This window comes from Megalops cyprinoides, chromosome 7, assembly GCF_013368585.1.
Source record: "Megalops cyprinoides isolate fMegCyp1 chromosome 7, fMegCyp1.pri, whole genome shotgun sequence".
Taxonomy (NCBI): domain Eukaryota; kingdom Metazoa; phylum Chordata; class Actinopteri; order Elopiformes; family Megalopidae; genus Megalops; species Megalops cyprinoides.
Genome location: NC_050589.1, coordinates 32655885 through 32673421, shown reverse-complemented (window position 1 = coordinate 32673421; position 17537 = coordinate 32655885). Strand labels below are relative to the sequence as shown.

At 43.6% G+C, this 17537-nt stretch overlaps 1 protein-coding gene across 1 annotated transcript; it reads right to left on the bottom strand.

Moving 5' to 3' along the window:
- Nucleotides 1-10665: 10665 nt before the first annotated feature.
- krt8 (keratin 8) lies at nucleotides 10666-17071 on the bottom strand. Its single transcript, XM_036532932.1, has 9 exons — nucleotides 16589-17071; nucleotides 14691-14899; nucleotides 13925-13985; nucleotides 13694-13789; nucleotides 13096-13260; nucleotides 12693-12818; nucleotides 12309-12529; nucleotides 12115-12164; nucleotides 10666-11535 (listed from the first exon to the last, which is right to left on the bottom strand). Exons 1-9 carry the CDS (start codon nucleotides 16997-16999, stop codon nucleotides 11300-11302), a joined length of 1575 nt encoding a protein of 524 aa, XP_036388825.1. The 5' UTR covers nucleotides 17000-17071; the 3' UTR covers nucleotides 10666-11299.
- Between the last annotated feature and the right edge of the window lie 466 nt (nucleotides 17072-17537).

Sequence of the window (17537 nt, the reverse complement as noted above, 5' to 3'; positions counted from 1 at the left end):
TGTGCTGGGGGCTATCGTTTGAGATTTTTACACTCTGAGAATAGTCCATACTATGCGGCAGGCCTCATTAAAGCTGATAGAAAGAACAATGCATTCTCAGAGCTAGTACTAGCATATAATGTTCTGATGGCTTAATCGACTAATAGGGTTTGCTTATATAACTGGGTTCACAATGTTCTGTCTCTCAAGGTACAGGAGACCACTAAACATTTCTCATAGCACAGTACCTCTATTTAACACGATCCTTTTCATATTCAGCTACAGAAATTGCAGCAGCTGTTAATTAAGATACACGTAAGATGACCAAGTTACAGGTCTTGCCTTGTTTTGTCAGTGGATTCAATAATACCTCAATGTTAGGAAATGAAAGAAAATACTTTTATTTGAAAATCAAATCAAATGTAATAAAAGACATCATCTGACACAGTTTACATGTAGCTTATTTAGCTCCTTACAGACTTTCAACATTTGGATCCAATGGCATCATAAAGGACCAAACCACCTTTATGATGGTGCACATAAGCATATGTTTACCGTTTGGATTATCTGTCTCAATTAATATTGTATTTACAAACTAATGCAACTTTCATCTCATTGTCAGCACAAGTCAATTTGCAATCAGATGGCTACCAACAATCTTCATAAAGTAGGCTTTAATACCAAACCATATGCATGGATATATTGCAAAGCATGCTGGAAGTTATTTAATTGAAAGCAGACCTTGCACAATTGAGTACTATGCATCCTCAGCCATCTTGGCTGTTATTGCATTGAACACAATGAACAATGACCATGCAAGAGGTGTTCAATACTTGCTCTGTGCAGGAGTTCATAGGCTGGGTTTTATGCAGTGGTTCATGAGGCCAAAGGCATTAATGTGTAAATGTGTGTGAAATTGAGAATGTGCCCCTAATTTCAATTCTAGAAAGTTTGGGAAAAGCTGTATTAACTAAAGCTTATTGGGGAAAAGGCCATACAAACAGATCAAACTAACCCTTATTATGAGGCCAACACCTGTTTAAAAACAGGTCAAGGTGTGGTAGCATATGGAATAAGCCCTGGCACTTTATATTACTCCAAGTCAAGCATCCTCTCTAACCTTTATCATCCAGATATCCATCATTATTGTGGCTTATCAATGCATGCACATTCCTTGACAGAAGGGATCCACACCTTAATTTTTTTTTAAAATGTCAAAATGTCTTGTGGCAACTTGTTGGTGAGATTGCACAGAATAATCTACCATTGCCCTTTTGATTTGGTATCCAGCTTGGCAGGAAAGGCATTGACCCGATTGAACCCGAGTTTCTTGGCCATTGATGATAGTTACATGACATTTATTCATTTATCAGGCACTTTTACCCAAAGCTATTTACGAGGCGTTTACGGCAAGCAACATCAGCGCTGAAAACACGGGGCGGCCACAGGCAACAGAGACAGAGACAAAAGGAACACAACTCTAGTTTAGTGCTAAGATAATGATCAGCTTACATACACATGAACAGGGTGAATGAGGCAAACAGGGAAGTACCGGCAGGTGGATCCCATACAGGAAAACAATTTCCAGGAGAAACCATTCAAAACTATAAAGCTGCTATAGTCATGCACACGTAAGCCTGATCATAGGTTTCAACAGAGCTCTGTGGTAAGAGGTTGAAATATTGACTCGGTGCAATCAATATGCTCTGCTCTTAAAAATAACTATTAGCAAATTCACTAAAGCAGCGGCATGGCTGGCCTTTAGTAGCATGTGCTTCCCACAGTCTGATCGCTAGCATGACAGTGTTTCTCAACCTTGCTCATGTATGCTGGTTTTCTCCTGTAGCTGAATTCTCTTAATTAGGATTAACTGATATGTTCATTGAACACATGTGAGAGTAACCAGTATCTGTTCTGATCTCATTATTACAGATTTGCTGAACCTGTGTTTGATTGTCTGACAAAAGATTAGAAGGAAAAGCACTCCTGGAAATGTTTTCTATTTTCTTGAGCCCCTTAATGAAGTTTGTTATACAGACAGGGATTCAGCATAGCTGTGCTGAACCATTTTTGTATGAACAAGTAGTGGGCCAGTTTAAATAAAGGTAAGTATGCGATTTATGAAATGCATATACCTCTGTAAACTTTGTGCACTTCAGATAATCTAATTCTACATAAAACAGTTTCTCTGTTGTAGTGCTACAATGCTACAATGCAATGCTAGCACCTTCAGTGAGATCAGCTGAAATGGAATCGGCTGCAGATGGTGATGATTATGGAGAGTGACACACTTGCTGATCGCACAAAACAATCAAGCACGTGTTCAGGACAAATGTTAGTTTAAAGGCAATGAAAACTATGTCACTTGTGGACACTGTTTTTATATTCGATGATATGTTTGCAGGTTTTGAGATTTTAAAAAGAGCCTTGTGGGTATCATAGCTATTTCAGCCAGGAAACATTTTTTTAACAATAGTAGATACTGTTGTTTCATGACAGCAGGCTGATAGGTAGAGCCCCGAGGAAGAGGGCTGCAAGCCGTGCCCTGCAAAAAATTGCGCTTCACCTGTCAAACCAGTGAGCAATACCCTTAGGCTTTGGTAAATAATGAGACAGAATGGGTTCAGAGTGATGTGTCCTGTTCTGCTTCCTGCACTGCCCTCAGCTCCCCCCCTGTGCTGCACCACATGCATCTTTTCAGCTCTGTAGCTCCTGTCCTGCATCGCTCTGGTCAAATATATCCAAAAGTCAGACGGTAAGGAAATATCATGAAATGTTAGATCTGTGCAGATGGTGTATGGACCTGTTTCATTACGGCCGATACACTTCTGTAAAATCTTTTAGGAGGAATAGGGAATAGTTTAAAAAAAAAAAAAGAGGTGGGTTGTTCGAGGCCAAGACAAGCACATTGGGGGGGGGGGGGGGGCATAAATCTCTCAAATGAAAATATTCATTCTATTCACTTTCATTTATGTTTGAGATATGAGTTGTCTGCCTGTAGGATGTGTGGACCCTGTGTCACATCATCAGATGGTTAGCTGCAGTTGTATTTCTAGTTGGATAAGTTCATTATTTAGCAAAACAGCTTTCACTTTGGTGTGGTGATAGCCATCTTGCAAAAACCCCTGAGGTGTGCTGTAGTCACAGAAAACACCACCAGCAACAGGCTCTGTGGGTTTTTGCTACATTGATTGCAATGCTGAGTTCAGTTTTAATGATGTCCCATAAATCTCTGATAGCAGAATGTTCATCAGGGACAACTGGTAACTGACACACCATTTATCTCTTCTATGAAATGGTCTCAAGTTTGAGCTTTCACCCTCACAAGTTTACCACAGCTGCAGCAAGATAGATCGCTAACTTGACCCCTGATCAGCAGCTAAATACACTCTGACAAAGCTGGGGGAAAAAGAGAGGAGAGAGGACAGAACCAGGGAGAAGCAAGTTTTGTAGCAGGTATCTTCACAAAGTAGCGGGTCATTGTCTTTCTTAGCAATGTCAAAACAAATGTACTGAACGAGTAAGCTACCTATATGCACAGAATATTTTGAAAACATACCCAGGAGAAAGAAATAAATCAATTTAAATTTCCTCAATATGTCACTCTACTCCAAACCCCTCAAAAAATGTAGACACCACATCACAATATGTCAAAACAGTTGAAGACTTTGCTCAGACTAATCAACGTAGCTGTACAGGTTTATTGTTATCTCAGTATGATTATAACCATCAGATGTAAATTTGCGATATTTAGTCTTTTTAGTCTTCTTCTTTGGCCTGCTCATTGATTATATTGGAAATGAATGAATTACAATCTGCTAATATGAAATAACCATGAATGATGTTTAGTTGCATTTGCACATAACTGCATTCTAATCCTGTATGTCTTGATGTCGTTTTACCCCAGATTATTAGTTGTTCCATGTTATTACCTGTCCTACTTACTGATTATTTGCACAGATGTGCAGCAGCTGCTTTGATCCTGGTAATATTTTACATGTTACCCATTAATAAAGCTGAATGTTTGATGAGATTTTACAGGTTAAGTATTTTTTTCTCAAGAGTCCAACAGCATGCTCCACCTGGAATTTGAACTCTTTTGTTTTCTACATTGGCATACTGCTGGAATAACTCCCACCCCCACCCCACCCCCAAAAAAATGGTTGGATCAAAACAAAAGACTAACATGCAAAGCATCTTGTTTGCATCTTACTCTGCTAAGAGAGATGACTTCAACTGTGCAAGACTGAAAAGAACTGCTTTCCATGAAAGCAGTCGTGACATGTCTGAGATGCTGATAGAATTACAGACGCAGTGAAACTGCATGGAGGCATGCAATTTGCATATATACCTGGTTATGCTTAATGCCATCTGCGGGTCATCATGTCTTTAATAAAGCTATTGACTCCATGTCTTAAGAAATTCCTTGCATATGACTTACTGAGGCTAATTGTCTGACATTTACCTTTTGGTGCAAATTCAATGCCTGACCTTTCTGTCTTTGTGCTCGATACTTTGATTTGGTAATGAAGCAAGGCCACACAAGCCATGTAATTACACGCGAAAGGTTTCCGTGTTCCCTGCCGGATTTGCACTTGCACACTCCTTGCATACCAGCGTAGCAGCCTGAGGAACGTCTGTGGGATCCTCACACCTGCTTGCATGTTATCACATGATTTGAGTACAATGAAGAGACTGCAGTGGCAGCATTTATCCCATAAGCCCCAGGCCAGAATGAGGGCTAGGCTCCAGTACCCCCAGCTGGATGTTCAGAAATGCAGAATTTTATGTCAAGATGAAGGTACATTTGCCGTGCCACACTTTGCTTACATAATGTTAAGCCAGAAAATGCTAGGCCAGAGATTATTTTTATTATACATATATATAGCAAGAGAGGGATTTATTTCTCAGAGTGTGGTGGACTGCACATTATGATGAGGCACATTAAAATAGTGTGCATGCTTTCATTGGTCACTAATTGTCACCAGATTGCCAGTCAGTTTGCTTTGTCTTGAAATCATTAGTTAATCAGAGAATTACCTGGACAACTGTGGCAAAGGTTTGACTGGGACACAAGAGGTGAAGAGAAGCAATGGGACCTTCTCTGAGACCTAATGGGGGACCTTTTTGCAAACCTTACTTGTAATCTAATGGGTTTGCAACAATTTAATGTGAGAGGAAAACTTAATTTCCTGAATAGACTGTGTACTCTCCCTGCATGCTTAGGCAATGGATGTGAATGCAGTATTATAATGGACTGGTGGGAATTTTAATGTCAAGAAAGCCTTATTGACTCTTAGTAGATACAGGTGTGTTCATAAATAAATTACAGGCTAACACATAAGATTTGTGCCAGTGTAGAAAATCCAGCAAGATTCAGACTTTAACTGAGGTGTGGATTGCGCCCCATGTGCAATCCATTCCTATCTGAGATACATTGAATCTTTTTTTGTTCCTTCTAAGATCATTCCAATAAAGTAGCATTTCCCAAACCTCTCCTGGATGACACTTTGTCCTGCATGTTTTAGATCTCTCCCTGGAGGACCCCTTTGTCCTCCATGTTTTAGATCTCTCCCTGCTCCAACACAGCTGATTTAAATGATTAAGCAGCTACAGGAGTTCACAATGAGTTGATCATTTGAATCATCTGTGTTGGAGCAGAGAGAGATCTAAAAAATGCAGGACAAGGGGTCCCCCGGGAGAGGTTTGGGAAACGCTGCAATAAAGCATTTGTGCTTAAGATTTGACCATAACTTAGTTACCTGAAAGAACCTAGAAGGCTACAAAACAAGTTGGTGTAGTTGGCAAGCCCCCAGCCCTGGGGGATGGGGTGGGGGAGTGTGTTATACCTGTACTAAAATCAAAAAAGGTGAAACACCAAAGCAGGTCATTTTTTTTCCCATGCACAGGTTCAACCTCTTGAGTCTTCCATTTTCTGTTAGCAATGCTCACGCTTCACGTGGTATCAACTTCTGGAATGTACATTTCTCTTTGAGAAATTATATTCTGCTCAGTGGTAAGTACTGCAAACAACTCAGCAAGCACCATTCTGATGACTTTACACAAGTTATATCTGTTTATCTGACAATGACACATATGCCAAGAGCATCCCGTAGGTTCAAGTCAGGAGTTTACGTCAGGAAGCCAGGGTGTTCATATGGATCCATGCTAGGAAAGCATGACCTACACATGCAAAGCATAGATGTGTGTAATGTGTACACATGATGGCATTTGCACAAGGTAGGCTGGGACATGTGGGGCCAGATTATTGTTTCTTCAAGAATGTGCTATCAGTCCTCATTCAACACTAGCTGTGATTTTCCTCCATACTGTATGGCAAACCATACCATCATACTTCGTACTAACTAGTCACTTGTACTCTCTCCATTTGCCATTGAACTGTCGCAGACTGACTCCTTCCTGGAGTTTTGCTAGACTTGATTTACCCTACATTGTCTTTTTGTAAATATGATGTTTGTCAAGCATTGTCAAAGCATTGTATGGGGCTCACCAGAGGAATGGAAATTAAGCAGGGATCCATTTGGAAGCATAGGCTCAGATGTGACTTTTACTCTCTGAGCGTGTCTCCGTTTCAGCCCTTCTCCTGCCCACTCATTGCAGGTTCGTCCCCTCTACAAGAGGCACAACCCAACTACAAATAGGGCACTCACATAACAAGCTAATGGTGTGGCGAGTCTCACTAATAAGACCAGGAAAGGTAATTTGACAGGTGGGAGGGATGGCCTACTGGCAGTGCATAATACATACAGCTGCCTGCTTAAATTGCTACCTGCCGGCTTGTGGTGTTCTGTTGGTGTCAAAATGTGCTGACAACATGAAAGACCTCGCCCTTTTGCAATTTTTTTCACATCTAAAAGGAAAACACTGCCCCCTAATGGCAAACCTTGGTAAGTTACTCTTTGAATTGACTTGCATTTTAGCTTATCAGGGAATGAAAAATGTGTAATGCAAATGCTTTTGTGCTTCATTTCGGTGGCTCTAGTACTCATGACGACATGATAACCACTTCTTAAATTTGTTATTCATTGTTAAGGAAACAAAGCTGTAGATGGAAAGTGGGCTTAGATGGAATATCCACCGTATGTGTAGATGGCTGATGTGAGCAGATTTGAAGGGAGAAAAAATTCAGAGATGTAGTTTATGTAGATGTCAATGGGAGATGTAGTTAATTAGCAGATGTGGAGTACTTGTAAACAGCTTGAGACTGCACTTCCAAGCAGCACCTTTGGTTTCTCGTGCATGGGACCACATTTCCCATCAGCACCTTTGGTTTTACTTATCGAGCTCACGCGATGCCAGCTGTGACACAGTGGACTTTTCCTTTGATAATGTCTCCCTCTAGTGTTGTCAAAGGGTAGTGTTTACCCCCCGGTGGATTTATAAACACCATCATGTCGAAGCAAGGCAGAGTGGGTACTCGCTGTGTACTGGAAAATAAGGGTCATGAATGTCTGGTGAAATAATGCATTAGATGTACTAGTAACTCAAGTACAGAGTTACATGTAAGGGTGAGGTTAATGTAAAGTCTGTCTGTCATTTATTTCTCTTTTTCTAACATAGCAATGCATATCACAATGCCACACTTAATAGGGGTTGTCATGGGAACTCGGAGTAGTTGTGGTCTGGGCAATGACATGATACATGAAAAAAGCTGGTTTATTCAAAAAGAATTTTGATGTATGTCTGTACGGTTCAAATAAACAAAAGTTTTGTGACATCATAAACATAGGCTGTACATAAATGCAATCAACTCATCCTCAGTTCCAAGCCTTCATTGAATACGATCAGTAGAGATTCCATCAGGGATTAAAAGTTCTGAGTCATAGTTCTTCTCTCTGATAGTTCATTGATCGCTGGAGTGACGAGGGACACCTCAAATGATTTGTGAATGCAGTTGTGGCTGCTGTGACCATTTCCTGATTCCCAGAACCTTGAATAATGTGAATATCTAAAGTCTGTTGTGCTAATTCTGGATCTGTAGCATTGAGCCCTGGCTGTCTGGGTATGCTTTCATTATCAGTAGTGCTCAAATATGCAACTTCAGATTCACCTTAGGTTAGCCTGAGTAGAAAAGTGTTCCTTTTGGGCGTATCTCGTTGCTTTACATTGTGTCTTGTCACTGCTTGAATTGATGATGTTAATATGTGACACATCTCGGTTCTTTTGGACCAATTCTTTCGTAGCACGCCCTATATCAAATACAATTCCATTGGTTGATTAGGTGATTTATTGAATCTCATTGACTAACTGTGAATGCCGTATCAATCATAATTTTATTGATACATTGGTTAATTATTTTGGGGGAATCGTTTTGGCTGCAGTGTTCAGCTCAGTCCCCGTTCTGCTCCACAGCCAGTAATTTGCAGTCCATGGAGCATTGTGTCTTCTTTCAGGCTCAGATGTGTCACCAGCTCATCAAGGATCTGAGACCCATTGGCTGCTCTCGTGCTTGTTCCCACCCACTGAATAGGGCCAGCAATGTTTGGCTACTCATGAGTATTTAAATATACAGGTCAGAGCTGAGCGCACCTGGGAAGCAATAAAGGATGGACTCCTATAGAGGGTGTGAAGGTTTACCCCTCCCAAACGCCTCATGCACCCTTTATAAATATTCATTCAAAAGAAGGGAAAAAAATTTTTTTGCTTAACTTTCCACACTACTACAAAAGCCATCAGCTCTTCATGCCATTAAGCATTTATCTTACTTGTCTCTGTGCTCTAGGGTTCCCAAGTCTGCCTTAGAATAGTTGCACAGCAGATATATATATATAAACTCAGCTGGATAAGTTGTTTACTCAAGAGTAAAACAGTTTATGCCATGCTCAGGATTTAAATCCACAGGCTACTGGTTCCAAATAAAAGTGACAGTTATAGCCAAGGCGGTGAATCAGCTAACTATCAGCTGTTAGCTAGCCACCCAGTTGCAACCAGCTGATTATGCTTCATTCAAGGAGATTTTTTTCTCTTTCCTGCATTTCTAATTTGGGCAATTTCTCAGAGTCTAAAGCAGCATCTTCAGAGACCAACCACAACATAACACCTGCAATATGGTACCATTCTATAGTGCTTTCATAAACATAATTGAACACATGCATTGGTCCTTGTGGCTGAAGGCTTCCTACTTTTCACACTGCAGTAGTTGGAGGTGAGCAACAGATATAGCTGACAGCATAGAAGCACAGGGCATGTAGAGCAGCAGGTTGGGTTCCATATATCCGTTCAGTATCATGTGTGCAGTATGTGCGTACACAGGCACATGTCTTGAGGATGTTTTCGGCTGCTACCTCACCAGGTAATGCGTAACATATATATATATATATTTTTTGCAAATGGACCTGCATCTGTTTTTATGCGGTTTTATGCTTTTGAGTTAATAACTATTAGTGTTGTGCTCTGAAAAACAAATCTTCCAAACCACCCAATAAAACTGTTGACTGCACATGCTGCTAACAACAGAATCACCAGGGAACCAACACAGGAACACTTAACCCATTACAGTTATGAGAGGAACAGTTGTTCATGTTATGCTTTACGCATGCATGCTGTAACTCACACTTTCGATAGGCAGGTCTGAAGATCATGATTTGCATCTTGCTGTTCTGTGTCCATTCATTGCTGAACAATAATGAGGTGTATGTCTGAATACTAATATTAATGATGTCCTTTATGTGTAAGCATAAACATGCAAGTATAAACATGAAAAGTATAAACACGAAAATATTCATTCAGCCTAGTAATCTAATGAAACATTTGATTAATCCCTTGTATATTGAGACATTTTGTAATTTCTTGCCTGTGTTATTACAATAATCATCATCATCTCTTTCATTTGATGCATTGAAGCAGAAGAAAGTAATATTAGTGTGATGTTTCTTCACTGCATGTGGTTAAATCTGACACTTCTTTTTTTTCATTCTGACCACTTGCAATACTTTGGCAGGAAATGAGCCTCTATGGGAGACCACTGTTATGTAATCATATGTGAAGAACATTACAGTGGTGAATTTGTTCTCACCGGCTTTAATGACTTGGCCTGGATTTCCCACGCTAATTTTGTGAAAGGCTTTGTAGTTTGAGAAGATCAGACAGGGGTCCCTTCTTGCTGTGAATGTAGCTGTTTAAACACTCATTTTTAGATTGGTGTGAAAAAGCTGTGCAGAATTCAACAATATTTAAAAAATATATGTGCTGTTTCTCATTGTTGCTAAAGTGGGAATTTTTATTGAAGTAATAAAATGAGCTAATTTCAGTTTCTGTCAAAGTTTCATGCAAACTCCAGATGGTATTTTGGATCGAAATAGAGGGAGCAGCCTCAAACCCCTTCATTATGTCTGCTGTGGATTGGTGGCGGAGGGCAATAATGTTGAAGGCATCATTGTGTTTCAACTGGAAATTGTATGAAAGAATAACTTCCCTTTAAAACGTGGTCCACAGCAGCCTTATAAATATGCTTTAAGGGCTTGTATGAGATACTGACTAGAGGAAGGAAGTCAGAACCCCCTTCACTGTTTACTTCTTGCAATGATACTTAGCAAGTAGAATTTAAGAAAACAATAGGAGAGTTCTCTACCCCTGAGACAATTGAGTGTGTTTCATTTGAATGCCAAAGGTAAGGAGCTGCTTTGACATTGGTGCCCTTTTAAGAAGAAAATAGGCGTGGTTATGTGCTTTTATATTTGTGTCCAGACACACACGATGTTTATTGACAGCGTACACACATTAAAGACAGTTGACAGCACACATTTCAGGGCCAACACCTGTTGCTGTTACAGTAAACACATTTTATTCTTTGGTAGCAAAAGACAGCATTTCCAGGAAACAGGACATCGCAGACAGTTCCATGAGCCCACATGCGTGCAAACCGAAGACATGGACTACATCGCAACAGCATAACACAGTGTTACAAAACACAGGCGCACTCCTTCGACTGGCTTACAGCGTATCAGAGAGCTCCAGCTCATGGATAGGCCGGCCAGTAAACAGCAAGAGAAGAAGCTTACATGTAGCCTGTGTACTAGACAGAAGGCATTGTTTTTTGTTTTTTTTTTACTGAAGGATGGGACAAAATTGCATAAGGCACGTTCAGACCGGAACATTCTTTGGTCCCTCTCTCAAAAACATTTGGTTGCAGTGAATGGCTTATTGCTTTAAGGACCTGTTATAACCTGTTACAGACTCGTCGAGGGTTGGCCCGACCTTGCAGGGGCGGTGGAGGGGTGGGGTTATGTGATGGTTTGAGTGACTGGAAATAGGCACAGAGTGGTAGGGCGGCAGCGGGTGGAGGGGATGTGCGGCCCGATCAATCCTGCACCACCTCCGAGGACTCGGACACCACCTTGCCATCCTTGGTCTCGATCATCTTGATGACGACGCTCTTTTTGCTCTGGGTGCTGCTGCCACCCCCGTAGCCGCTACCACTGCTGTAGCTGCCGCCATAGCTGCCGCCATAGCTGCCGCCGTAGCCGCCACCGTAGCCGCTGCTGTAGGAGCCGCTGTAGGAGCTCGCACTCTCCATGGGGAAGGAGCTGAAGCTCGCTGCAAGGGCGGAGAACAGCAGCATATTAATGCATGGAACATCAGGAATGCCAAAAAGCACCATGTGTTGGGCTGGATGTACCACACACTTATAAATCTTCTCTCTCTGAATATATTTATATGTGCATAACTATATAAATACTTGTTTTATATTTATAATGCGGTATAAATTATAAACTTGTATATGCTATGTTAAGATACTGATCATTTTTCTGTAAATGGTCATAGAGTGTGTCCTGACATCATCAGCAGTGGCATATGGTAATGTCAAGGGGGATGAGAGGGGAATCTCTAACGGAGGTGGCTTAGCTGGCTTTGCAGTTCCCTGCTTATACTCATACACATGCACCACGCTTCTTTCAGTAAATCCTCAAATTTGAGCCTACAGTGTTGGCTACACTGAAGTGATGTGACCCTTGGTTAACCCCCCCGCATTCTTCCGGTTCCTGTGACCTATGCGTTGGGTCCTCCTCTAATGAGATCGGGAGTGCTGGTGCTTTGCTGAATGATTCAGAGGAGTATTCTGTGCCAGTTGTACCATTAAGTGCAAAACTGCAAATGAAAAAAGTAGCAACTTACGCCCGTAGCTCTGTTTGGAGATGTTAATGGCCTTGACACCGCTGGCCAGCCTGTGGGAGACGGAGGGAGAGGAGAGAGTTTAGCTTCTATGTTGTACAGGACACAGGTGGTCTGTCCTTGAGTGGTGACTCTTAGAAGTTTGTCACTTCCTCTTGTGGTGTGTAGCAAGCAAAGGGGGCAAACGGAGGGCTCACCTGTTCTCCTCTCCTTCCAGAAGCTTCCTGTAGGTGGCGATCTCAATGTCCAAGGCGAGCTTGACGTTCATCAGGTCCTGGTACTCCCTGATCTGGCGGGCCATGTCCTGCTTGGCTCTCTGCAGGGCTTCCTCCAGGTCCCTGATGCGGTTCTTGGCGTCTTTCACTGCCAGCTCCCCGCGTTCCTCGGCCTCAGCGATCTGGGACTCCAGGTTAGCGCGCTAATCCGGGACAGAGACGAGAGACCTTCATTCACCTTTACATTTGCACTGACCAAATTCATCAAAAATCCAGCGTCCATGTGAAAGCGCTGATAGATTGCTAGAGCAGTTACAGGTATGAAGTTACAGAAACACAGTAAGTGCGCATGGCGTGCTGAGTTACCTGTCCCTTGACAGAGTCGATCTCGGACTGAATCCTCTGGATCATGCGGTTCAGGTCGGAGATCTCTGTCTTGGTTGCCCTCAGATCATCACCATGCTTGCTGGCGGACGTCTGCATCTCCTCATACTACACGTTGATTGGGTCGAAGGGAAAAAAAAAACACATCTTTATGAGTAGGATCCATGAAAAACATTAGCTTTCGGAGAAGGTATGTTGAGAAGTTTCCCTGCATTTTGATGTGTCGGTGATAGGATGAGACGCTCATGGATGTGAGCCATTAAATCTGAGTTGCTTGTGGACTGATGGCAAGAGCGAGAACAGGGGCAGTGGGGCTGTACCTTGGACTTGTACCAGGCCTCAGCCTCAGCGGAGAGGGGCCAGATGTGGAGATCTTAACGCTCACCTTCTGCTTGTACCATGTCTCGGCTTCGGCGCGGCTGCGGTTGGCGATGTCCTCATACTGGGCGCGCACTTCGGCCACGATGGAGTCCATGTCCAGGTTGCGGCTGTTGTCCATCTCCACCACCACAGAGGTGTCCTTGATCTGGGCCTGCAGCTCACGCAGCTCCTGTTGGAACGCAGAGAAAGGGAGATCGATTCTGTCAGGGACGTTCCAAACCTTACAGACCACTCTTTGCCTCTAGAAAAAGGGTTTCATGATGACTGAATGCAGCAGACCACGAGTCAAGCCATTAATATGATTTAAGGGAATTTACTCTGCAGTCTGTATTGTTGCAATGAACACCAAGGGTCCCTTCAGTGAAAAGTCATGTTATGACCTAAACCAACGTCATTTTATATTATGAAATATGTTGCAGGGTTTTTCCAAACAATAAGGAAACAGCATTTTTTGGTTTGATTGAATCCATTGAGGATAAGCTCTGGAAGCAGGAATGCATTAGAGTATGTGTGTGTGTGTGTGTGTGTGTGTGTGTGTGTGTGTCGGGTGTGTTCAAGAGTTTCCAAGTGGGATGTGTGTTGTAATGGCTCAAGTGCCGCACCTCTTCGAAGATCTGCCTCAGGAAGTTGATCTCATCGGTCAGGCTCTCCAGTTTAGCCTCCAGCTCCACCTTATTCATGTATGCCTCGTCCACGTCCTACAGGGGACACAGAGAGATGCAGACACTCACATCTCACGTTCGCATCAATCCATGCAGTCTCTGCGGCTGGGACTGATACAAAGCAGTCACTATTACATGAAGAATCTGAAACAAGTAAGTCAATGCACTGACCTTCTTGATCAGCACAAACTCGTTCTCACATTCTGTGCGCTTGTTGATCTCATCTTCGTACCTGGATGGCAGAGACAGAGAGTCATGTTAGTCAAATACTGAGGAACCATGTATCAACCATGTATCTGTACTTCTTACTGGATCAGGGAATAAATCAGGGCTCCTCAGCTTTGATTCTGGAATTGGTCACCTTAGACAGAGAAAAAAGACTAACTTTGTGTTGTGAAGGTCAGTGAACCAGATTGTTGATTGCGTGGACTAGACTGTAAATTTCCAGTTTGGCTCTCCAGGGCAAGGACTCATGGCAATGCAAACACCTTTGAGCTTGTCAAATACGCAGTGTTAAAAATGTGACACTAGAGGGAAGCAGCGTGCTAAGAAAGTTGCAGCACAGCTTTGTGGTTGTAGACCCATTCATTCATAGTCTTGGAATGTGTCTGAAGGGTGTCTCCTTTTCAAGTCTCTTTTCCCTGGAGGCCTAGACAGTTAATGAGCTTGTCAAAAAGCTGTAAAAGATAGTGTTTCATCGCCTTAGACAAATCTGTACCAGTTTAAGGACATATGGTCAGGCAAATTCAGTCAAGTAAATAGTTTTCACTTCAATTTATACATAATATAATAGCATATCTACCGACGTGAACTGTTTTGTAGGAAAACACGCAATGCAGTGTAATACTTCTGCAAGGAGAAAGTCTCTGCCCTAATTACCCTGGAGTTACGGCACCCTGTTCAGGTTGTAATCGACACCTTGGACCCGATGACTCACTTGTTTTTGAAGTCCTCCACCAATCCCTGCATGTTGTGCAGGTCGGCCTCCAGCCTCATCTTGTCGTTGCCCAGGCTGTCGAGCTGCCTGCGCAGGTTGGCGATGTAAGCCTCGAACATGCTGTCGATGTTGGAGGGGGCGGTGGTCTGGCTCTGGAGCAGGTTCCATTTGGTCTCCAGCATCTTGTTCTGCTGCTCCAGGAACCGCACCTGCGGGGCACGGGGACAGAGGAGGGGTTAGCCATGCAGGCTATTCACACGTGCTATGGCACTATACAGCGCAAACGAAAAACCCCATCTTTGCTAATCTTAAAGCCCAGCAGCCTTTGCCTGCTTTGGGATGCTTGCTGCTCGTGTGTGTCCTGCTCACTGCTGGGAGGGGGAATGCATTTCCGGCCGGGCAGCTTGGGTCTGCCCATCCCGGGAGGACGTGATGCACTGTCTAACCAGAGGGAAGGGGAAAATAGGAAGCTGGCGAGAGCTGGCCTCTCTCCGTTTTCCTGTTTTAAAAGGGCGAGGTGAGGAGGTGGGGCAGCTGGGCCAGAGAAGAATGCGACTAAGCTGGGTGCGGTCCAGATGGCCGCTCTGGTAAATATTTAACCGCCGCGTGGGCGTGCAGGTGAAGGGCAGGGAAGCAGACATATCAGCTCGTCACTATGCATAGAAACTAGATTTATGGCGGACTATATATGTCCCTCTTTGTCTGCAGGTGTTCACACAAACGGCATGAGGAGCCAGAAATCGAACAGAGCAGCACGGCCATTTCACATTGCCCAAAAAAAGGGAAGAATTTCACAAGACTGAGGTGAGGGAGTGTTGGCGAGTCATTGTCCCGGCCCTGTACCATTATGCGATGGTGAGAGAAGGCAAAAAAATCCCTTTAATTCATTTCCTGTCTTAAGCTGAACTCATTGTGTAACCTGCTAGCACTCACTACAACATGACACCAGCAACCTTTTTAAATATTAACTCACTGCTGTAGTTTCTTTGCGCGAGCGTGACACACAACCAGAATACAGACAAGAAACATATGGTTTTCTGCATGAATGACAAAATGGAGGCCATGTGAAAAACTGCTATGCTTCTAGCGATTTGTGTACTGTGCCAAGAGGGTATCAGATCCTTAAACTTCTGTTGTAGTGTTGCTCCTGTAACGCCTCTTGCTGTCTCTAACCATATAATTGAAATAGCTGGGGGAACAAATGAGACACGCATCTGTTATATAATAAGCCAGTGTTCCAGGTGCGTGTCCTTTTTTGGTGCGTGGAGGTACAGAAGGAGTGAGTCAGTCCCTCCCCTCCAGGCAGGCCAGTCCCAAGGTAAACCAGACACACCCTGCTCCACAAACCTTATACCCCTCCCCCCCTGCCTCCTGCAAGTCTCCTTTACAAAACTATAAAAGGACAAATATTCCATGATCATCAAAAAGCCGGGGGGAGAATCCAAAATCCAGGAGGTCAGTCCTGGTTCTTTTCTGCTAGTTGATTTAAGGGCAAAACTCCTTATAAGTTGTTTCATCTGTCAGTTTCTCCAGTGCATGAGCTTGGCAAGTTTGGCAGGATCTTGCCTCTTTAGCCCTTGCGTGCATAGTGTTTGCTGTCTTGATAAAATTTTAAAGTGACGGCTCAACACAGGACGCAGCTGTCATGGCGCTCGTTACATCCCCACTGTCTTCCTACTGCTGATCCCGCATCAGTCTAAAAGCTCTAAATGTCACTGACTTACTGTGAACAGATATGCCAGGTACAGTATTCTAAAGACAGTAGTCTATAACTGTTCCAACTATACAATGTTGAAAGAAGACTTTTAATGCTACAAAGGTAAAAAAAACACTAATCATGATAGATAGCCCAATCTTTCCTCCTGCCCAGCAAAGACCAATAGTGGCCACACACTGACCTTATCAATGAAGGAGGCAAAGCGGTTGTTGAGGGTCTTGATCTGCTCCTTCTCCTGGTTGCGGACGGCCTGGATGTTGGGGTCGATCTCCAGGTTCAGGGGGGCGAGCAGGCTCTTGTTGACGGAGACAGCGGTGATGGGGGCCACTGCGCCGGTGCCCATGCCCATGCCCATGCCCATGCCGAGACCCATGCCGCCACCGTACGCAGAGGAGCTGGAGATGAAGCCACCGCTGGACCCGAAGCCGCCCCCCATGCCCCGGTTGGTTCCTCCGTAGGAGCTGCGCACGCTGTAGCTCTGTCTGACGGAGCTCTGGCGGGGGCCGGGGCCGGAGTAGGACATGCTGCTGTAGCTCCGGGGAGCAACGTTGGAGGACACCACAGAGTAGCTGCTGGACTTGACTCTAGACATCTTGGCTGGCTGGAGCACTCGGGTGAGGAGAGAGCGAGAGATGGGAAAGTTTGTCTGCTGTGCTGGAGAGACTCGAGCAGATGGAGTAACTGCCGGGTTCTGCCCCTCTTTATATGAGCCTGCCTGAGAGGGAGGAGTCTGACTGGGGCCTGATTGGCCGGAGCTCAGAGTGGAGGGGGTGGGTCACGGAGAGAGGTTTGGCAGGACAGAAGGGCTTTGGAATACTAGTCCCAATTATTACCTGATTGTTGAATCTGCTTTCTTTAAAAAACAAAGGTCTTTTCTTTCATACTCGTTTGGGGGTCTGTTTTTCTTGTTCCAGAATATTTAGGTAATTCAGACTTCCTAATGGAATATTCAAGCCTCAGGTGAAGTTTTTTAAGGTGTGTTCCTGCAAGTAGTATAGAGGGGTTTAACTGGGCCATGTCATGCACTGCTGTAGTTACCTGATAATTACACACAATATTCCTTTACACACTAAAAATGAGCTAAAAATATTCTGGAAAATAAAAGCCAGTAAGATGCAATGTCTGTGTAC